We start from the raw sequence: 24,079 nt of genomic DNA on the forward strand, positions 1-24,079 counted from the left end.
GGTGTAAGTTCTTTGGTATAAAACTAATGTAATCATAAAATTGTGAAGATTAGCCCTCTGATTTAAAGACATTTGAAGATACATTGAAAATACATTTAAGGTACATTTTTAATTGAAATGAAATTTGAAATTCTGCTGTTTGGAAACCTGATGTCCTTACAAAATAATGTTAATATCGGTCCACAATAATTGTTTGAAATGGGACAACAAATGTGCCAAAAATTGTCAACATTGAATATGTTTTTGATATAGCTCCCATAGCACCCTACCTCCGATTAAGAGATTTTTCAAGATTATTGCAAACAATTTCAACAGATTTTGATATAATTTGGCATTTTGGATTCTGAAAACAATATATAACTTCCTGCCAAAAATTGACAAAAAATATTCAATATTCACTCCTTGGCATATCTTTCATATAAAGGTCATATTCACATTCGCCGTAGTTTAAAGGTTGACGTGACATTTTGAAACACTAGTAGGATCCACAAATCTAGACATACGCAGCAGAAATTACTTTTTTTTTCGTAATCTTAACACTTTCCGTATTATGGAAACTATTTTGAGAGTGCCAACAAATGTCCTAGGTAGTAGAAATTAACTGTTAACTTTTAACAGTAAACTGCGAAGAAATGCCCGCGTCGCAGTGGCCGAAAAATGGCTCGTGAGCTGAACATATCGCAATATTCCATTCGGCAAACATTGAAAAATGAGCTCGAGGTAAAGCCATTGAAATTCCACAAAGTTAAAGAACTTACACCGAAACAGAAAGAAAATAGACTTAAAAGAGCTAAAGAGTTGCTTCGTCAGCTGAAAATGTGCACCTTCGGTTGGCAACCAGAACTCAAGCTCCGGCCATGATGATGGTCTCGGTCGCCATAACAGTCGATGGTCGCTCTCCGCTCGTATTAATCGACCGTGGCATCAGAATAAATGCCGAATATTATCGCGAAAATATTCTGGAGGGTGTATTAAAGCCTTGGGCACGTAAACATTTTGACCGCAGATCTTGGACATTCCAACAGTACTCAGCACCATCGCACTCAGCCCGCGCTACCCAAGATTGGTTACAAAATGGGGTTCCTCGCTTCATTCCCTGCGCACAATGGCCACCGAAATCTCCGGATACTAATCCAATGGACTATTGTGACTGTAGTATTTTGGAAAACAAGGCTGGCACTAAAAAATACCAAAGTGACGATCACCGGGAATGAGCTAAAGTACATTCGGGCATCGTGTGACGGTTTCATTGGCCGTTTGAAGGCTATAATTCGTGACAATTCGAACAAATCTAAACTTATTCTTAAATTTGATGCTATGTCCGACATTTTTTGCTTTCATTCAATGAAATTAAAAAAAAAGGTAAAAAATATGGCGTCCGACTTTGTTGCAGTTTTTTTTTTATCTCAAGCGTGTTCGAAAAAAGATTTTACATCGAATGGTGCAAAGTTGACAACAACCATCGATTCTTCAATCGATCTATTCGGAAAATGTATATAGTAAAATAAATGAAATATATGAAATCAAGGGTCTACTAAGACAGAATTCCTTTTGCATGCGATTATGAAAATAGGCTAAATATTTATAAAAATGCCACCTTTGTTGCGGGACAACATAATGTTATCACGATATTGTAACACTACATTGTAGCCATGTGTATACATATAGGTTATATATCATTTTATATTCCAAAATATCCCATTTCATTCAAATTTGCTGCATCGTCAAAGAGAGAAGATTTTCGATCTTAGTTTGATAGAAATATTATAATGTATCAAATTTGGACAAAATCGGGAAATCTCTACCAGAGTTATCGTGCGCACAGACCGACAGACAAATATTTTTACCTTATCAAATGATATATACCCTTTTAAAACAAGTAAATAAATACAACATTAATATTGATCGAACTAAAATAAATTAGCATGCGTGACTAGCCCGCAGGTCTGTTTCAGAACTACAAATGTTTATTGCTACTAATGTTGTTTAGATTCGAAATCGTTTTCTTTCCACTCTTTTGAAGGCACAAATTTTTATTTGAAACATTTTTGGCTGACAATATTATGAAGTACATAATAACATATGATAAGACACTACTGACAACATGCTTGAAGGGCACATTTTGTTGGCATTGTTGGTAAATTCCAATGTAAATTGTAGAGAAAATCTCTGGGAGCCTATCTATACGCAAACATATAATTATTATTTTTTTTTTTTGATGTTGTAAGTTATTCCCACGATTCGAACATCAACTGTTATTGAAGTAGTGTGGAATCATTTAATGAAATGTGTCGTCAATTGTGTGTCGGTAACCATAAATAAAATATATTAAATTCGAACTTCACTCTACCATAATTAAGTGTTGACGGCATTGATTGCTTAAGTGTTTTGTAATGATTGTGTCATTTTGACGTAATTAGTTTTAAGTGAGTACAATATACATGACTGCACTTGCCAGAGATGGACTTCCGTGTTTGGACAAAGTGGACTGCAATTGAAGTTCGTACATAAATTTTTTTTTTTTTGGTGTTTGCTATCTCCACTAGTTTTGCTTTGCAATAATCGGTGAATATTAATAATCGTTCCTGCGATAATTGGGTCTGTGATCCGGTGATGGAAATTACCGTTTTTTAATTTAAATATTCTGAAAGGCGAAGCATGACTTTATTTGAGGTTACTGTTCCTGAAGAGGAAGCTTTTTCACCTTCTGTTGATAAAATAAATATATTCCGGGTGAGATAAAAAAACTGCAACAAAGTCAAACGCCATAATTTTTAAATTTTTTAAAATTTGTTGAATGACCAATAAAACTGTCACACGCCACCCTCTGCTCTGAGGTGATCAACACTTTGGTATTTTTTATTGCCAACCTTGCTTTCCAAAATACTCCAGACACAACAGTGCAACCGATTGGTATCCGGAGATTTTAGTGGACATTGTGCGCTGGAAATGAAGCGAGGATCCTCAATTTGTTACCATTTTGTGGGCGGCGCGTGCTAAGTGCGATGGTGCTGAGTACCGCTGGAATGTCCAAGATCTGCGGTCAAAATGTTTGTGTGCCCCAGGCTTTAATACACCCTCCTGAATATTTTCGCGATAATATTCGGCATTTATTCTGATTTATTTTGGCGGTCGATAAATACGAGCGGAGAGCGACCATTGGCTGTTATGGCGGCCCACGCCGTCACCATGGCCGGCGCTTGAGTTCTGGTGGCCAATCGAAGGTGTACATTTTCAGCTGACCTCTTTGGCAAGTATACACAATGGATAACGAATGTTTTCTCATCGGAGAAAACCAAATTCGGCAGTTCACCACTTTCGACTAAGCTAAGTCCATTTTCTTTCGGCAGCGGTGTAAGTTTTTGCATTTTTTCATTTTTCAACATTTGCCGAATGGAATATAGCGATATGTTCAGCTCACGCGCTATTTTTCGGCCACTGCGACGCGGATTTCGATCAAGTCGCTTCTTTATTTTTCGAACCATTTCTGCTGATGTTGCTGTTTTCTTCCGCCCACTTCCTTGACGTCGGGCTACGCTATTAGTATCACGGTAAAAAGCGATGGTACGGCACAAAAGATTTATTCACATTTCAATGCTGGAGTGCTCTAACGATAGCCACTTGTGGTTTTCCAGCCCAGTACAAAAAAATCACACTTTCGCGCTTGAATTCCATTACGATTAACGGTTTTCTGGAAAATTCTCACCAAAATGATTTTGTACGCTTGTAAACAATATAATTAACTGTCACTGGAATAATTTTAACAGCTGTCGGACGAGTGGCTTAGAAATGACAGCAGTCTGAAGGGGGTTGCAGTTTTTTATCTCACCCTGTATATAAAATATGTGGGCTATAGCGTGATTTCAACAGACAGACGTACATGGTTAATTCGACTGGGTTGTTCAACGAATATTTAGGGGTGCTTCAAAGGGAATGACAAAGTTAATATACCCTCCTTTTCAAGGTGGAGGGTACAATCATGGTACAATAAGGGGGTAGAATAGCTTCGTAATACTACAGAAATACCGCCCGCTTTCTGTCAGACTCATTCAAAATTATGTACAACCAGTTCTATTCATTTTTCGTCATTTTCAAAATAAGTTAAATAGCGAGAAAAATGAATGAAATTCCTGGATTTTCTCTCAAAAATAAGATCCAGACTCTTGAATCTTTTAATTTCATGGCTAAATTAGTTAATAGCTTTAATGCGCAAGCCGCAATGTACGTGTCTTCCAATCATTGGTTTTGAAAATAAAATTGTTTTCTTTTTTCAAAACAATAAATACATACACAAATTGACAGAAGTCGGGCACACTTAGAAAAAAATTGTAATCAGCTGGTAGCTCTACCTTACCTTTTTATTGTACCATGGGTACAATAAAATAAACAATTTATTAATATCAAGTTTTAAATCGGATGACTAATTTCAACGCATGTAGATTTTAGATTGCCAGCTCTATCTTTTTTCCAAATATCAAATTTAATACCATCCAGTACTTGGTTTAATTTGTATTTCCAACCAATTGCACAAAAATCCAATCCTACCGCACAAAAAGTGATCCAAATGTCAAATTTTAGATTTCCATCCCTTTTACCACAAATACCAAATTTAGTACTCCTTAGTATTTTCCGTAATTTGCTGTGCTACGAATTTTCAAAAACACCTCTTAACTCTAAATCAAATCACGCATTTCCATCTCCTTATATCAACAATATTTCTTAGAATATAGATTTTGTCAAATTCAAAACGATAAATACACACACAAATTTGGCAAGGTGGACCACACTCAGAAAAAAGCTGACTACACTACAAAGTACTCTTAATAGAATTCAATAAATCTTACCATCCTATCCATCTAACTGAGCATCATGTTTCAATAAGAGGAAATTGAACTTAAATATTCGCTGTTTTTTTAAGCCTGATCCTATTCTTCAGCCATTGGTTGCAATTTGAGAGTTAGAAACCTAAATAATAAAGCACAGCTGTTAAAAAGTATATATCAACCGATTATAATTTGTGGGTTAGAGTCCCAATAAAGGCTGTTTTTTATCATAGTTAAATGCAGTGACAATTAAACAATATCCGTCTGCCTATCTGCCATTCTGTTAAAATCTCTATAGATAGGTGGACCTGGGAGATACTGTTATAAGGTGCTATACCAAAATATATACCTACACTTTACACTTTAATACACATTTTTAGCCAAATTCTCGAAATAGGTTAAATCAGGAGGTACCTTTATATAGGTGCTACTCCAAAACATTGACCTCTTAGAAGGCAAGTTGCCAAATATGGGCCAATCAATTGAAAAATATGACAAGACCCCGGAAAGCTAAGATCGGGGGGATACTTTATATGAGGGTTATACAAAAACGTGGGCCAATACTTATAATTTTTGAAATGACGTTTTCTTCTTTCTAAATTCTCAAGTTACCAAAATTTGTCAAAAGAAGTTTGAAAAATATAGAAAAACCAGTAAAGAAAGTCTTAAAGTCGGGCGGGACCGACTTTATGATACCCTACACCACTTTGCTAATTTAGTAGCATAACAAAAGTTTTTATGGGAGAATTCAATCATACACGCTATGATTATAATTATAGTTTAAAGTTCAGGGGCTAAATATGCCGAAGCATTCGTATCTTTTAAATTCGGAATTATATTGCCCATTTGGTGCTCAATTAATTTGAAATCGGATAAAGATATATATATGGGAGCTACATCCAAATCGGAACCGATCTCCGATTTAGCAAATATATTTCTGAGCTGTATTTGATATATTTCCCTGAATATCGTTGTTATGGAGCTCATATTACGTCTGTGGGTAACAAATATGACAAATCAGATGAACACTATATATGGGAGCTATAGCTATATCTGAATCTATCTTCACCAAATTTGACATACTAGCTTCTAGAATCAATTCGGTCGTAAGTGCCAAATTTCATCCAATTTGGACAAATATTAGACGTTTGGTGCACAATCAAATGTAAATCGGACGAAGTTATATATGGGAGCTATACCCAAATCTGAACCGATCTCGATAAAATTTAGCAAATGTATTTCTGAGATGTATTTGATATATTTCCCCAAATATTGTTGTTGCAGACGGACGGACGGACATGCATAAATCGACTCAGAATGTGATTCTATGCAGATCATCAAAAGGAACTATGAGTCTATCTCGTTTCCCTGACCACCTTGTGGTGTAGGGTATAAAAACTTGAAATCGGGGTATACCCGTATAAGTGGGCAATATCAAAACGTAGACCGACATGGCTCATATTTTGTAGAACTACATGTAACCCCTTGGATTGTACCAAATCTAAAACTCTATCATAAATTTTGCAAAGTATAGAGCAAAATATTTAGGGCCTTTTGTGTATGGTTAAGGCTATATAATGGACCATAAAACGGCAACTGTAATTTAAGTATATTAAAGATTTCGGAAGAATTTTGGGGGGATATGAATCCTTTTCTTACTAAATGTTAAATTCCTGTTTATTAATATTAATTAAAGCAGATATACACAACACTTGAATTGTGTAACCTTGGTATGTTTACAATTTCTTGTAATCTACCAAGAATATTTATTTTTGCTTTCTATTTATACATTTTTGAATTCATTAAAACTAGCATTTAAAGTTAACTAAGCAATAAATTACTTCGGCCAATAACCCATGCAATGTGAAACCAATCGAGGTGTTTCTTTATTTAGGCTATTGGCCTGCATAAGGCAAACAATAATTATATAGGTCAGTTATATGCTGACATAGAATAAAATAATAATAAAAACAAAATTAAAAAATGTGTTAGTAAAATATGTTCTTTTGAACATTCTCCCCCACGTTGAACGAGGAACGTTCAAGAAACTGTCTGGTCAATGACGTATGATGATGAGACTGACTGCCGAGGGGTAGGTGTTGGGTTCATGTTATTGTTGGAAGTTCTGTGGTGGCGAAACTTGACAATGACGTATATGGCTACTCCAATTCCAATGCAAAGAGCTAGATAGCTGATGGTATGATGGTGAATGGCCGTCGATTTCATTAATTGTGGAAGGCGTCCGATTTCAATAGTTTTTAGCTGTTGGTGTAAGGTGACGAGTTCAGCAGCATGTGTTTCATAGGTGCTGTTTAATGTTTTGTTGAGCAAGACAAGCTTACTGCTTGAGATTATGGAATCCAGTGGCTTAAGTCTCAGATATGATGTGTGCACTGTTGTTTTGTTTTCGTAGTGACCGTATATTGTAAATGTGTTGTCTTTGAAAATGCAGCCTGGCCCAATTTCTAAAGTTCCAGCTCCTTGCACCTCCAGGTGTGTCATTTTTGTACCACAAACAAAGGACAATTCTGTTAAATTGGCTAGAGTAAACATCCATTTATTCTTTTGTTCCATTTGTCTCCAAGTTTGGTGGTGCATGGTCGATTGCAAGTCGCACGCTTCTGACGATTTGTTCAATAAGAAAGTCACCTCGCATAAATGTGATCGATCGCCTTTGCTAAATTTCGCTTGGTTGTCGCAATTAAAAACGTCATTTGTGGTATGTATGCAGCTGTTCATTTCTTCTGCGGTTAGCGATATGAACTCATCCCGATGGACGTTAGCTGCCAATAATGTTGATTTCAAAGCTATTGAAATAAATCGACCGGATCGTAGCATAGGTACGGGGATCATTTTGAATAAATCATACTGCTGGAGATCCACTAATGGAAGGCGAATCTCGAATATGATATGGTTCTTAATAACCCTTCCCTTACTCTTCATTAATTTGAAGAAATCCGAAACATTATCTTCGCGAACGGGTAGAGCACGAGATGGAGGAATGTGAGCCTTGATGGTTTGGAGCTCTTGTAGCAATTGATGTGGCGTAAGTAGCAACGGACTTATCCGACCATGATGAGCATCCGTTAAAACGTCGATTAAGTTATCTTCTATATGTTTCAACCTTGATGAAAGTAGCATGAGCTGTGAAGTGAGAAACATAATTGATTGTGTTGTCTTTACAACATCTTCTTCTTTCTTCACCTTATTTGCCAAAAGGTTCATCTCCACTTGCATGTTGCCGAAGTTCCTTTGGCTCGTATCTTCGTCCTTTCTAATTATGTTGATTGTTGAATCAATAATAGATGTCTGATTTTTTAGAAGGTCCAACAAATGTTGCTTATCTTCATTTGCCTTCTCAATTGTCACAGTCATTTGCTCCGCATATTCCGAATCCAAGACACCAAATAACGAGTGTGCGAGGTTCCCGACTATGTTTAGAGCTCCTCTCCTGATGCGCCTGGGGAATATGTTCAGTGTATTTGATTCCAACTGCTTTTGTACTTGAATAAGATTTTCTGAAAGTATCTCACAGCTTCTGTTCTCAACTGCTATCTTACACAACTTCTGAAGGGTTCCTATCCCGGTAGAAAAGCCATCCATATCTGCCCAAAATGGGGAAAGATCATAATAAGTGATCAGTTTCCACTCTGCTGTTACTACTTTTGTGATTCCAATTCCTTCAAAATAGATGCCGGGCTTATTCTCAAACTTGTGTATGTTGAACGAATGACACAAGCATAGAGGTAAAAATAGTAAAGCCACAAGCATCATCGATACTAGCATGCTGCTTGACGTCTTCAATCGCTTTGGAGATGGCTCTTCACTCCTACTCTTGGTCTCTATAGGCGGAAGAGGTTCCTTTTCCTTTTTCCATAAAGGAGCTAATCTGGTTATAGCTCTTTTAATTTCGCCGTTTTGTGTCTTTACGTCGACTACACGAACGGCTCCATCGTTGCCCTTATATGTTCGGGTTATTCTGCCTAGCGGCCACTGCATTACAGGCATGTTATCTTCCTTAATAATGACCAATTGACCAGGTTCCACGTTTGGAGATGGTGTACTCCATTTCCTTCTTTCTTGCAGAGTATTTAAGTACTCCGTGGACCAACGTTTCCAGAACTCATGCCTAATTTGAGATACGACCTTCCATCTGCTTGTCAATGATGTTGACCATTGGTTCGCTGATGGGTCAACCTGTGCCGTTAACGGTTCTCCCACAAGAAAATGACCAGGTGTTAATGCAGCTAGATCATTTGGATCGTCAGAAATAGGAGTCAACGGTCTGGAATTCAGGATTGCTTCTATTTCAATAACAACTGTTTCCAACTCTTCGTGGGTTAATGATGCACTATTAGTGGTGCGAAGCAACAGTTGCTTGGCTGACTTCACCGCGGCTTCCCATAAGCCACCAAAATGTGGTGCTCTTGGGGGAATAAACTGGAAATCGATCCCTTCTCTTGAACACGTCTCCGCTATTATTTTTTTGCCTTTCTCCCCAAAGACAGCCTTATTGAATTCATCGAGCTGATTTTTAGCACCTACAAAGTTAGTCGCGTTGTCTGAATATAGGGTTTGACATTTTCCTCGCCGAGAGATAAATCTCTTCAATGCTCCAATAAATGCTTCCGTTGTTAGGTCTGTAACTATTTCCAAATGTACAGCCTTTGTTGCGAAGCAGACAAAGACAGCAATGTAAACCTTGTGTGGTCTCTTGCCTCGTATTTTGTAGTGGACCCATAACGGTCCGCAATAGTCAACGCCGGAGACAATAAACGGCCTTGCTGGTGTGACTCTGCTCGGTGGGAGATTTCCCATGATTTGGTTGTATAACTTTGGCTTCGCCCGGGTGCACCTTACGCAATTTTGCACAATGTTGCGAGCCATAGCCTTCCCCTTGATTATCCAATATTTTTGTCTTGATGTTGCCAGTAATAGTTGTGAGCCACAGTGGCTATTCTCTAAATGGATCATGCTAAGAATGAGTTTCACAATTGGATCGTTGTATGGTAACAACATCGGGTGTTTTGTGTCGTATGCTAAGGTTGCCTCTTCCAACCTGCCACCGACTCTAAGTATTCCTCTGTCATCAAGAAACGGAGTTAAACTATGTATGGAGCTTGATTTGTCCAATGCTCCATGTTTCCTCAATTGCTGAATTTCTTTCGCAAAATCTGCCACCTGTACGGTCTTGACTATTAGTTGCATCGCCTGATTCAACTCCATAGGTGTCAATACATCTGTCGAACTTCCATGCTTGCGTCCCTTTATCCTTTCTGAAAATCGCAGGACATAACCGACAATACGTTGTAATCGTCTAAATGAACCCTTGTGGTTGATTCCATAGATCATATCCTGTAACCCACTCTGTGAGGCAATTGCTGATACTGTAGATTTTGTCTTGAATTCAAGATCGGATTGATTTTCTCTATTCTTTGAGAAGGGCCCCGGCCAGAGAGATTCATTTCCATGTAGATACGTGGGTCCATAAAACCACATCAGACATCCCGACAGACGATCTGGTTTCATACCTCTGGATATATAATCGGCAGGATTATCCTTCGTCCCCACATGTCGCCATTGAGTGTTTATCGATCTGCCTTGTATATTTTTTACTTTGTTGGCAACGAACGTCTTTAGAGCTGATGGTTCTGAATTGATCCAGTACAATGTAATCTCTGAGTCTGACCAATAAATAGTCCTTAGATCTTCGTAACCCAATTCGGCTTTGACCTTAGCAGTAAGTTTTGTTCCCAATTCAGCGGCACAAAGCTCTAACCGTGGCAGCGTGATCTCCTTTATTGGTGCTATTTTTGATTTTGAACAAAGAAGTCTGACTATATGCCTGCCGTCTGGCAGCATAGCTCGAAGATACACCACAGCACCATATGCCTTTTCTGACGCGTCCACGAAAGTATGTATCTCAATTTTTGTTGGTTTCTCTCCATCAAACATGTGTCTGGGTAACCTGAAATCATTTAACATCTTCAGACCTTCTCGGAACGATAGCCAATATGCTGCCCTTTCTGCTGGCAGTTCCTCGTCCCAGCCAAGTTTATTCTTCCACAGTTGCTGAATAAAGATCTTAGCTGCTGACACCACAGGACCCGCAATTCCTAAGGGGTCAAACAATCTTGCCAAATCAGATGTGACCTTCCGCTTGGTGACCTTGGTGCATTCGTTCACATCACTCTTCAAACAAAATCGGTCTGCTTGAGGAATCCATGTTAATCCCAAAACCTTGGTTGATGATTTGTCAAAATTGAGATCTACTTCTCTATCTTCTGGAGGAATTCCATGCAGCAGTTTTAAGTGGTTAGCACACCATTTTCGTAGTCTAAATCCAGCTTCCAGTAGTAACATATTAACTTGTTTCTGCATCTCAATTGCCGTTGTTAAACTGTCAGACCCGCACATGCAATCGTCAACGTAAAAATTCTTTTGCAATACCATCGCCCCCAATGGATATCTTTGTATGTTCGTATCTGCTAGCCTTTTCAGACATCTTGTAGCAAGATATGGGGCACACGTTGTACCATATGTTAACGTATTCAACATGTAATGTTCGAGTTCCTTGTCTGGAGTGTTTCTCCATACGATTAGTTGATATTTGCGATCTCTTTTGTCGACTAGCACTTGTCTGTACATCTTTTCAATGTCTGTTGTAAACACAAATCTCGGCAGTCTAAACCGCAACAGCATTCCAAACAGATCTCCTTGAACCCTGGGACCTGAATGCAAAATATCATTGAGTGACCATCCAGATGATGACTTGCAAGACGCATCGAACACAACCCTCAGTTTTGTTGTGCTGCTATTTGGGCGTAGGACACAATGATGCGGGATATAGTAATGATTACCACGCACCTCTCTTGATTGTATTTTCGTCATATGTCCCAGATCCTCATACTCCTTCATAAATTTAGCATACTGCTCGTGAAGACTTGCATCCTTAGATAAGCGACGTTCCAACGCAAAGAATCTTGATGCTGCAATATTCAAGGATTCAGAAATTTTCTCAGGGCCGTCTGCAAACGGTAATCGCACCACAAACCGGCCATTCTCATTCACTGTTGTATTTTGGTTGAAGTGATTTTCACACTGTTCCTCTGCTATTGTCAACTTCTGGTCTTCACAAACATCGTCTTGTTTCCAGAACATCTTTAATAACTCTTCTAAAGCATGTTCATCTTCTCCGAAAACGGCGCATGTCACAGTTTCTGATTCAGCCTGAACTCTTCCACTAGCAATCCATCCTAGTTTTGAGTTCTTCAATATAGGAAGCTCTTTGGACATTCGAAGTTCTTGTGAGAGAATCAGGTTGAAGTAGAACTCTGCTCCAAGTAGTACGTCAATCCTGGTCGTTTGATAAAAATAGGGATCTGCTAGTTTTATGTTTTCTGGAATAGGCCATGATGTGATGTCGATCTCAGTGCTTGGTTGGGGTGGCACTATATTTGGTAACACAAAGGCTTCTAGGCGTGTTCTGAATTTGCTGGTGAGTGACTTAAGCTCCACGTTGACCCTGTGGTTTGCGGTTCTTGATCTACCTCCAATACCTTCGATACAGAGAGATGTTTGAATGGGTTCGATACCCAACCTCTGCACTAGTCGCTCTGACACCAGATTAATTTGTGAACCGGAATCCAGAATCGCCTTAAACTCATAGCTTCTTCCATTATTTGCCTTGATCGCAACACGTGCGGTTGCAAGAAGTACGTATGATTGGGATCTATTCGCCGATGCTACTGTTGGCGGCTGTTGAACCGACAAATCTGCTGACTTGTTCTCTACTTGTGGCCTCGTTGAAAAATGCAAAAGTGTATTGTGTTTTTGTTGACACTTCCTGCACTTCCCACTTGTACACGTTTTTGCCTGATGGTCATCCTTGAAGCAATTTAGACACATCTTGTGTCTAGCAACCCATTTCTGTCTTTCGGGCACTGTCATTGCCAAGAACTGTTTGCAGTAATATAGGGGGTGGTCACCTTTGCACATGTGACATCTACGGATCGTGGTGGAAGCAGTCGTTGCTGACGGTTTGCTCTTCTGAATCCCATTGACAGCTTCTAATGATTCGAAACGACTCCTCAAACATTTCATGAAATGATCCATCGTTTGGAGTTCTTTCGAATCTACAATCGACTGCTCATACAACACATGAGTAGTCTTGTCCATCCTCTTTGTTAGGATGTGGATTAAGAGTGGATCCCATTCCTTCGGCCTTACTTCAAGACCCTCCAATGCCAATAACGATTCATGAAGACTATCATGAAAGTCCTTCACTGATCTGCTATCGCCAGACATGTTGGGCAGGTTTAGCATTCTCTCAAGTATAGTTGACACTTGAGCTCTCTTGTTATTGTACCTGTCTTGGAGTGTCTTCCAGGCAATGTCGTAATTCGCCTCGGTCAACTCGAGGTGCCTTATGAGTTTCTCGGCTTCCCCAGTCACGTTGGCCTTGAGATACCACATTTTTTGCACTTGTGGCAAGGCTTGCTCGTTGATCATTTTCCCAAAAATGTCAGCAAACGTCTGCCACTTCGAATAATCCCCATTAAATTGAGGGATTGTAATTTTTGGCAGATTAACTTGATTTGCCAAGTTTCCGCCTGATCTCTGCTGAGACGACGAATGATCGACCTGTGTTAGCGTCGATATTTTTTCTTTGAACTTTAACGTCTCTTCCTCTAAGAGAACGTAGGCTGATGCATCGTACCCCACCAACGTTGGGTCATCAAAGTCCTCGAACATTTTGAAGTGGATATCTTCCACGTGTGTCCACAGTTTTTCAATTGCAGCCACTGTCTGACAGGGAGCAGCTTGGCCTGAATTGCCCCTTATTAACGTTTGTATGGACTGCATTAGAGCCCTCTGACGTCTCACTAATGCAGTCACGCTGCTGGTTGCAGTAAACTGGCCTGATTGTTTTTGCACCCCCTCCCTTGTTGCGGGAAGCGGTTTCTGAGGCATTTGTTCTTTGCCCCTTTTGATGTCTGCCTCGATGTTGTCGATTGCAGCTCTGTACTCTTCACCAATGACTTGGTATTCGTTATTGGTGATATGGAGATGTGACTCTGCCGCAGGATCTGCACGAATTTTGTTTTCATTGCGATCGATCTCTGCCCAGAGTGCTTCCATTTCCTTGAGCTTTTTGCTGTAGAACTCCACCGTTCTTCTTTCCAATGGAGCCTTTTTTACGTTCGCAATTGCCTTCCTCAACTCGGCAATTGCTGCTTGTTGTTGCTCGATTACTGTAGCTAGATCCATCCTGTATCCGCCTTACGGTGATTAGCTATCAGTTGATTCAGATTCTTGATGTAGGTACTGGCTTCTTCTCCAGATGTTTCTGGCTCTTAGATGGTGCTACTAGTCGTACGTAACTAGCTCCTTTCACAAATAAATATTTCAAATTCCTTACCACTGGTGGGGGGAAATTCGAAATTTATGAGTGAATCAAGTAATCCTTGTCAGGATCACGTCGGGGTCACCAAAAAATGTTTATTAATATTAATTAAAGCAGATATACACAACACTTGAATTGTGTAACCTTGGTATGTTTACAATTTCTTGTAATCTACCAAGAATATTTATTTTTGCTTTCTATTTATACATTTTTGAATTCATTAAAACTAGCATTTAAAGTTAACTAAGCAATAAATTACTTCGGCCAATAACCCATGCAATGTGAAACCAATCGAGGTGTTTCTTTATTTAGGCTATTGGCCTGCATAAGGCAAACAATAATTATATAGGTCAGTTATATGCTGACATAGAATAAAATAATAATAAAAACAAAATTAAAAAATGTGTTAGTAAAATATGTTCTTTTGAACAATTCCCTCTACCATTGTATAGTCCGCATATAGTAGTGCCTCTTTATTTTCGATATTTCACTGATTGCAGTCTCAATGAATTTTGCATTTTGAGTTTTCATTGGACGGATTATTGTCAAATGAAAGAAGTAGGTACACGTTTTGATCTGAGACCCTTACAGCTGATTTGGTCATTTTTGTTTGTTTGAATGTGTTCTCATCTTCCAGCTGAAGTACGATGTTGGACCTGTGGTTGGAAAGCTAGATGCCAATTCTAGTCAGGAGAGATCGTATTGTGCACTCATTTCATATTCTCCATTTCGCATACAGAATTAAAAGCAAAAAAAACAAAACAATAACAAATGTAAACTTCAATATAGAATGTCAAAATAAAAAAAAAAATTGATGCGCTATAAAGATATTTCGAAAAATTAAAAAAAAAACATTTTTTGGATTTATCGTTTTCAAGAAATCATTCCGAAACGGTTTGAATTGTCAAAATCAGGCCACCGTTCTTATGGTGAAAATGATTCTTTATTTTGTTCACAAAAAGCATTGAATTCAATATGATAAGCCATATTGAAAAACTTACATTATATAAAATTGATAGAAAAGAAAAAATCTTTGTCAATAGAATGTACTATTATTTTGAAATTCGATTCCATTGAAAATTTTGTCTCGATTTCTTTGCCCAATTACATAATTTCTGCAATGAGATAGTCTTTTTTTGATTTTTTTAGTTAAATTATTAACTAAATTATTTCGATATCATCAAAAAAAAAAAATGATATTTTTCGTTCATAGCTTATCCTCTTACCCAATAAATACATAAAATTTATAAATAATAGTATTGTCCGTTGTCGCTTTATACTCTCCAAAAGACTACAAATCATATTAGAAAACAAGTAAAAAAGCAGTAAGTTCGGCCGGGCCGGGAACTTTGAATACCCTCCACCATTTGGAACGAATTAGAAAATATTCAAAAAAATAAAATCCATTGAAAATTCTGTTAAAATCTTTAAAATACCTAATATCGGAAGGTGCCGATATATGGGGGGATATACGCTATTGTGGACCTATATAGACAAATCTATGTCTGGGGGTAAAGTACTCACAAGGAACTCCTTGTGTGGATTTTCAGATAATTCCATTGGGAAATGTGGCTAAAATCATCAAAATCCCGAATATCGGGGGTACCGTTATATGGGGGATATACGATATCGTGGACCTGTATAGACAATTCTCTTTCAGGGGGTAAAGTACTCACAAGGAACTACTTGTGTGGATTTTAAGACAATTCCATTGAAAAATGTGGCTAACATATTCAAAATACCGAATATCGGGGGGTACAGTTATATGGGGGATATACGATATCGTGGACCTATATAGACAATTCTTTTTGAGGGGGTAAAATGCCTACAAGGGACTCCTTTTGTGGAATTTCATTGAAAAATGTGGATAAAATAATCAAAATACCAAATATCAGGGGTACCATTATATGGGGGCTATACGATATCATGGACCTATATAGATAATTCTCTGCCGAGGTATAAAGTACCCACAAGGAACTCCTTGTGTGGATTTTCAGACAATTCCGTTGAAGAATGTGGCTAAAATCATCAAAATACCGAATATCGGGGGTACCGTTATATGGGGGCTAAACGATATCGTGGACCGATATACCCCATCTTCGAACTTGACCTGCCTGCAGACAAAAGAGAGATCTGTGCAAAATTTTAGCTTCCTATCTGAATTCGTTTAGACTGTAGCGTGATTACAACAGACGGACAGACGGACGGACAGGGCTAAATCGTCTTAGAATTTTACGCTGATCAAGAATATATATACTTTGTTGGGTCTAAAATGATTATTTCGATGATTTACAAACGGAATGACGAACTTAATATACCCTCCATACCTTTTTTGGTGGAGGGTATAACAAGTAAGCAAAGGCTATAGTCGTGCGAAGCCGACCATGTGATACCCTACAACACTACAATATGTTAGAAGCCCTCTTATGTACAAATCCATTTTTGAAGATTTCGCTTTTGATATTATGTTACGGACCACTGCACAGATATTACCCTTAGCTTTTTGAATAGGGACATTTGCCCAATATTTACGCATTCCGTCGTGCTGTTAGTTGTTGTGGTCCAGTTTACAGCTAAATATAATCCAATAGTCATCCGAAATGCTAGAATTCTTCCCTGTCCTTAACTCTCTTCTTAGGCGTGTCGATTGGCTTCAATTGTGTTTAACAAGAAATTTTTTCTGTATTTGGTTCATTGAACCGCTAAATATTTTGCGATCACCTCCAAAAGCAAGAGGCCCCTCTCTATCACCAAATTTAGACTTATATATATGATTTGCTTGTTTACGATATTTGGCTATATTCGTCAGCGAAATCAGCATAAAAAACCAGAAGTTCGCCTTTTGTGCATTTCGGATATCGCCTGTAAGTAATGCTGATATTCTTTCACACTAAAGTAGTGGTCCATTCTACTTGCTTTCCTAAACTCAAACGTCATGCGAAATTTCGAGTCTTTTGGTTTCTATTTGTGATCTTTATAACGGCTGCACAATCAGGAATATTTTTAGTTGTTATATTGCGGACATCGTCGAAAACAATAGGTCTAGCCCTTTTGAACCAAACCCTACCCTTGTGACAATTTTCGTGAAGATCGGACGATAATTGCAATCTGTATATAATAACCCCAACCTGTGTTGTAAAGTGAAAAAATATTACAAAATGTACAATTCAATATTATAAGTCAAATTAAAAAAATCGCATGCGATAAAATATATGAAAAAATAAAAAATGTCGCAAAATACTACAAAATTTATTTAACATCATTATTGGCATCTTTTTATGAATTTTTTTAGATTTTATACTTTTATGCCAAAAGGGCATTCTGAATAGACAAAAATTGTCAAAATCGGTTCAGCCATTCTTGAGATATAAGCATTCTAACACCCCCTTCCTTTTTATACCCTCCACCTTGGAAAGGAGGGTATATTAACTTTGTCATTCCGTTTGTAACATCCTTAAATATTCGTCCCCATAAAGTATATATATTCATAATCAGCATAAAATTCTAAGTCGATTTAACGGTGTCCGTCTGTCTGTCCGTGTGTCTGTCTGTCCGTCTGTCTGTTGAAATCACGATACAGCCCACATTATTTGACGTAGAGCGCCAAAATTTAGCAGAGCTATTTGTATTGTGTCTAGGATGGTTGGTATTGAAAATGAGATATATCGGTCCACGTTCTGGTATAGTCCCCATATAACGGTACCTCCCGATATTTGGTATTTTGATTATTTATGCCACATTTTTTTACGGATTTGTCTAAAAATTGGTACTTGTAGGTCATAATGGGTCCCTGTGCGTGTGGCAAAACATTGCATGTATGGGTCCACGTTTTGGTTTAGCCCCCATATAAAGGTACCTCCCGATATTCGCTATTTTAATTTTTTTTGCCACATTTTTTCACGGATTTGTCTAAAAATTGGTATTTGTTGGTCATAATGGGTTCCAGCTCCGGTGGCGAAACATTGCATGTATGGGTCCATGATTTGGTATTGCCCCCATTTAACGGTACCTCCCAACATTCGGTATTTTGATGGTTTTTGCCACATTTTTTCACTGATTTGTCTAAAAATTGGTATTTGTGGGTCATAATGGGTTCTAGTTCGTGTGGCGGAACATTGTATGTATAGGTCCACGTTCTAGTATAGTCCCCATATAACGGTACCTCCCGACATTCGGTAATTTGATGATTTTTGCCACATTTTTTTACGGATTTGTCTGAAAATTGGTATTTGTAGTTATAATGGGTTCTAGCTCCATTGGCGAAACTTTGTATGTGTAGGTCCATGATATGATATAGCCCCCATATAACGGTACCTCCCGATATTCGGTATTTTGATGGTTTTTGCCACATTTCTTCTAATGTATCCTTTACCCTAAGCTGGAGGGTATTAAAAGTTTGGCCCGGCCGAACTTAATGTTTTTTTTTTTTACTTGTTATATATACATTGTATATGTTTCGCTTTATATATCCGATATATTTACTATCGGCATTTACGTAACGGTCAGGATTGACCTGTTCGTCTATTTGTTATATCGCCAGGATGAAAAATATTCGCGGATTAATGGAAAATTTGACTGTTATTTAACACAAATTTATGGTCTATATAACCCGATGACCATCAAAATTGGAAGGCTTCTGCCCAGCCCTAAGCTCTAGCCACATGAGATAGGAAGATCCAAATATTCTTTCCTATGTGGGAAACCAATATTTCGACGTGTTACATAATTTTTGCCCAATCAAACTTATTATACCCCCAACACATAGTGTTGCAGGGTATAAACGCTACACAGAGCCGAAAATACAATGACTTTTTTAACCATGTGCATGGTTAATTTTTTCATGGTAAATGTTTGAGATTACAAACACAAAATAACGTTATATAAGGTCAAATGTAGATGAAAAATAGTTTAATTAATGTTGTATAAGGTTGTTGTTTTTTGAGAGAGACGGAAAAATGTGAGAGATACATAAAAATTTAAAGAGCCTTCGGCTCTGTTGTGGTCAACAATATTGAACTGCTTTGTGTTTGACGAAGTTCAATATTACAATATACGAAGTTGCAACGAATGTGACTGTCATATTCCCCCTCCTCCTCTTTATCGAATCTCTTTCTGTGGTCTGAATATGTGTAAGAAAGATCAAATAGACAATCACTTCTTTAGTTGGTATTGAATAGTGCAAGGGAGTAGTGCAGGTGCTCGTGGGAATAGTGCTTGGTATAAAGGTAAGTAAAAGCTGGTCAAATTAACAAATATATTTGATTGTAATTTGTATTTGTTTTAATAGAAAACCCTGATACTATTTCAACATAGTAATGTGTTATTGCTATATTCAAATTGTATCAGATTTGTCTATCAAATAAACTATAAATTACAATAAAGAAACAAAAATAACGGTAATACATGAAAAAAACAAGCAACAACAACGTATATGCAGCGACAAGCAAAAATGAGGAGAGAAATAATGTGTGAGTGTTTATTCATACATATGTGTTCTTTTTGTCTTTGCTTGTGGCTGCTACGACGTACATTAGCGTATGCATTTGTCACCAAATGTACGTTGTTGTTGTTGTTGAAGCGACAGTGTTCATATTTATGTATATCTTTTTGTTTTTTCTTCTCAGTTGTTTTTTTCTCTGGTGTCTTTTTTTTGGGTGCTCGTGCGTACATTTTTGGTAAGTTGTGACAATACTATTTGCTTTTATTAACTACTAGTTTCTTCTTCTGTTTTTGCAGTCGGTGTTTGGCGTTTTGTAGTTTTTTTTCACAATGGCTGAGGAATATAATTTAAAATCACTCGGTAAGGCGTTAAAAAATAAAATTTATATTAAACATATATCTTTCTTTACCAGCCCTCCCTTAAATATACATACAATTTGTAATGGAAATACATATTTTAGAAATATGCGGTATTAATAAATAAATAATAAATAAACTTGTAAAAATTACATTTTTCTTGTTTTATTCAAACAAAGGTTAATTTATTATTAAAAATTATCATATGAACTGTTTAGACAAACTGACTATGAAATGTTATTATTAACAATTCTCATGGTTACAAAAATTTAACAGTGCATTGTTAAAACAACAATTTTTTTTCAATATCAACAATTTTCGTGGTTAAAAAAGTCAATCATGGAATAGCTAAATTAACGATGATTATTTTTAAATACCAGTCAACAAGAAAATGTTTAAATTAACCTTACATAACGTAGACTCCAAATCATGTTTATTTATGGTTAATCTAACCTTGTATAAGGTTATTTTTTTTCTCTGTGTACAAATGTACATTCGAAAATAGTAATTGAAAGTGGAAAAAAATCATGCAAAGTAAAACATTACTATTGTACATTTCAAAAGTCAAAATGAAAACTTTTAAAATTTCACATTTTACGCGATTTTTTGGATTTTATCCTTTTCTGCCAAGAGACAATCCCAAATTTGTCTCGTGTTTAACACGAGTAGTTTTAGGTGACTCATCTGTAAATATTGTTTTACAGGATACATATTGTGCAGTTGTCCATTTCTACTAGGTTTTGGGAGTCACAGCCAGAGTCGGAGACTGAGTCGAAAAAAACTTTTTACTTAATTTCCCTAATTCGTTTTTTTTTCTTTGCAGATAAAGAAGAAGTAGGAACTAATAGGAAATTTACTTCGTTTTGTCATAATGAATCTCCTGGATTTTTAGGTATGTTAACTACTAAACCAGTTTATATCCTCTACAACGATATTGTTATGCGTTTGTAACACCTCAAAAGCTCATCAGAACTTTACAACGTTTATATGCATTTTTTGATCAGCGTATCTGTTCAAATCTGGATAGAACCAACACTATTTTATGTGTAGTTTTGAAATTTGTTTAAATATTATTACTGTCTAGAATATTGGTTTCCAAAGATCGCGATCCATCTAATAAATACTTAAAAAAATTGCGGCTCTGCTTTTGCTTGCTTAAAAAATAACACATAAATACTGGCAATACCAGTAGAGGAATAGAGGAAAAAAGGTTACATATATAATTATTTTAAAACACTGTTGGCATGTTTGTTCGTATTGTTTGACACCGTAGTATTTTGTTTTAGCAAAATCGTCAGGTTTAATCCCACTATTGTTGTTATACCCTCCACCACAGTATGGCGGGTATATTAAGTTTGTAATTCCGATTGTAACACCTCGAAATATACATTTTAGACCCCACAAAGTATATATATTCTTGATCAGCCAAAAATTCTCTCGATTTAGCAATGTCCGTCCGTCTGTGGAAATCAATCTAGCTTCCCAAGGAAATGAAGTTGGTTGATAACATTTTACTCAAATGCGTATTATGTCTGCAGGACTTTTGGTATTGAAAATGGGTCATGTAGGTCCACGTCTTCGTATAGCCCCCATATAAAGGTACCTCCCAATATGCGACATTTTGATGATTTTAGAGACATTATTTAACGGAACTATTTCAAATTTAGTATTTGAAGTACATAATGAATACTACAGCCTATGACAGAAAATGATCTTTGCGGGTTCACGTCTTCGTATAGCCCTCATATAACAAAACCCCCGATATTCGGTATTTTGATGATTTTAGCGACATTATTTACCGGAATTATTTCACAATTTGTATTTGAAGTTCGAAATGGATACTACAGCCTACATCAGAAAAATGTCTGTGCAGGTCCACGTTTTATAACACACATGATACCTCAATATATTCGGTATTTTGAAGATTTTAGCTACATTATAAAGAGATTTTTTTTCGAGTTTCGCATTTGAATATTGTAATAGCTTGTGACAAAAGTTGCCTATGCAGGTCCACGTCGTCGTATAGACTCTAATATACGGCTACATTCAGTATTTTTAAGATTTTAAGAGAATTTTTAACGGATTTTATTTTTTTTGAAAATTGTCAAATTTTTACCAATCGGTGGAGGGTATTCAAAGTTCGGCCCGGCCGAACTTACTGCTTTTTTACTTGTTTTTATAAAAACAATGTTTGTGTATTAGTGAAGAACGGTGGTAATGTTTACCAGGGGGCAAGACAGGTACTTGATTGTTACATTGAACATAGCCGAAAATCCGGCCTCGCAAACGATTGAAGTAGTAAAGGGGAGGAGATCAGCGTAAAATTCTAAGTCATGTCAGTCTGTCTGTCTGTCTGTAGTAATCACGCTATCTTTCGAACGAATTGAGATAGAAGGCTAAAATTTTAGACACGTGTTTATTTTTCCAGTAGGCAGGTTAAGTTCGTAAATGGGCCATGTAGGTCCACGTTTTCATATAGCCCCCATATAACGGAACCTCCCGATATTTGGTATTTTGATGATTTTAGCGATATTATTCACCGGAATTGTTTCAAATTTGGTATTTAAAGTTCAAAAGGGATACTACAGCCTATGACAGAAAATTATCTTGGCAGGCCCAACGTCTTCGTATAGCCCCCATATAACGGTACCTCCCTATATTCGGTATTTTGATGATATTAACGATATTATTCACCGGAATTGTTTCAAATTTGGTATTTGAGATTCGTAATGAATGCTACAGCCTATGACAGAAAATTGTCTGTGCAGGTCCACGTCTTCGTATAGCCCCCATATAACGGCACCTTCCAAAATTCGGTATTTTGATGATTTTAGCGCCATTATTCACCGGAATTGTTTTAAATTACGTATTTAGAGTTCGTAATGGGAACTACAGTCTGTGACAGAAAAATGTCTATGCAGGTCCAGGTCTTCGTATAGGCCCCATATATCAGTACCTCCCTATATTCGGTATTTTGACGAGTTTAGGTACAATACCCACCGAAATTGTTTGAGATATCGTATTTGACGTTAGTAATGGATGATATAGCCTCTGACAGAAAATTGTCTATGCTGGTCTAGGTCTTCGCACAACTCCGATATAATGGTACATCCCTATATACGATATTTTGATGATTTTAACTACATTATTCACCGTTTATTTCAAGTTTCGAATTTGAATATGGTAATGGCTAATGGCAAACAATGCCTATGTAGGTAAACGTCGTATAGACCCCACAATAACGGCAATATTCTGTATTTTTTAAATTTAACAGAATTTTTAAAGGATTTTGTTTTTTTTTTAAATTTCCGAATTCGTTCCAAATGGTGGAGGGTATTCAAAGTTTGGCCCGGCCGAACTTACTGTTTTTTAACTTGTTTAATTTATTGAATAATATATAATAAGATTAAAATAAATTGTAATTGATAGGTGTCATAATATTTGTGCATTGTCTGTATATGAAAAATGTATAAACATTATTATAGTCCAAAACCGTTTCAGAGACCCAAATTGGACCCATACAGATAATAAGAAGGTCCTAACAGATTGAACTACTGTAGAAGGCTATAAAACCTGCGCGGATCAAACTAGGCTTAAATGAAAGATCTCTCCGAGCACTTTCAGCCCATATATAGGTTATAGTCCAAAACCGTTTCAGAGACCCAAATTGGACCCATCCAGATAATAAGAAGGTCCTAACAGATTGAACTACTGTAGAAGGCTATAAAACCTGCGCGGATCAAACTAGGCTTAAATGAAAGGTCTCTCCGAGCACTTTCAGCCCATATATAGGTTATAGTCCAAAACCGTTTCAGAGACCCAAATTGGACCCATCCAGATAATAAGAAGGTCATAACAGATTGAACCACTGTGCAAAGGCTATAAAACCTGCGCGGACCCACCTTAAAAAGTTCCATGGGACATACACATGCATGCTTCACCAATATTTTTCTTCAACATTTCCTCTTTTATGTTTTATCGCTAAAGTTCTTATTTTATTTTTAATTTCTTTAAATGTTCTACGTCTAAAAAAGTAATAAAACAAAATTCCCGT

The 24,079-nt window shown here is 37.1% G+C and overlaps 1 protein-coding gene and 1 long non-coding RNA gene across 2 annotated transcripts; one reads left to right on the forward strand and one right to left on the reverse strand.

The window, feature by feature from the left end:
* Positions 1–7,602: 7,602 nt before the first annotated feature.
* On the reverse strand, positions 7,603–14,093 carry LOC131806839 (uncharacterized). The gene is made up of 3 exons (XM_059131626.1): positions 8,657–14,093; positions 7,693–8,428; positions 7,603–7,630 (listed from the first exon to the last, which is right to left on the reverse strand). The coding sequence occupies exons 1-3, from the start codon at positions 14,091–14,093 to the stop codon at positions 7,603–7,605; spliced, it is 6,201 nt and encodes a 2,066-aa protein (XP_058987609.1).
* Positions 14,094–19,396: 5,303 nt separating this feature from the next.
* On the forward strand, positions 19,397–20,177 carry LOC131806883 (uncharacterized). The gene is made up of 3 exons (XR_009344210.1): positions 19,397–19,454; positions 19,854–19,904; positions 19,966–20,177. It is a non-coding gene; the product is annotated as an uncharacterized LOC131806883 (long non-coding RNA).
* The last annotated feature ends 3,902 nt before the right edge of the window (positions 20,178–24,079 follow it).

The sequence above is a fragment of the Musca domestica genome, unplaced genomic scaffold, assembly GCF_030504385.1.
Source record: "Musca domestica strain aabys unplaced genomic scaffold, Musca_domestica.polishedcontigs.V.1.1 9, whole genome shotgun sequence".
NCBI lineage: Eukaryota > Metazoa > Arthropoda > Insecta > Diptera > Muscidae > Musca > Musca domestica.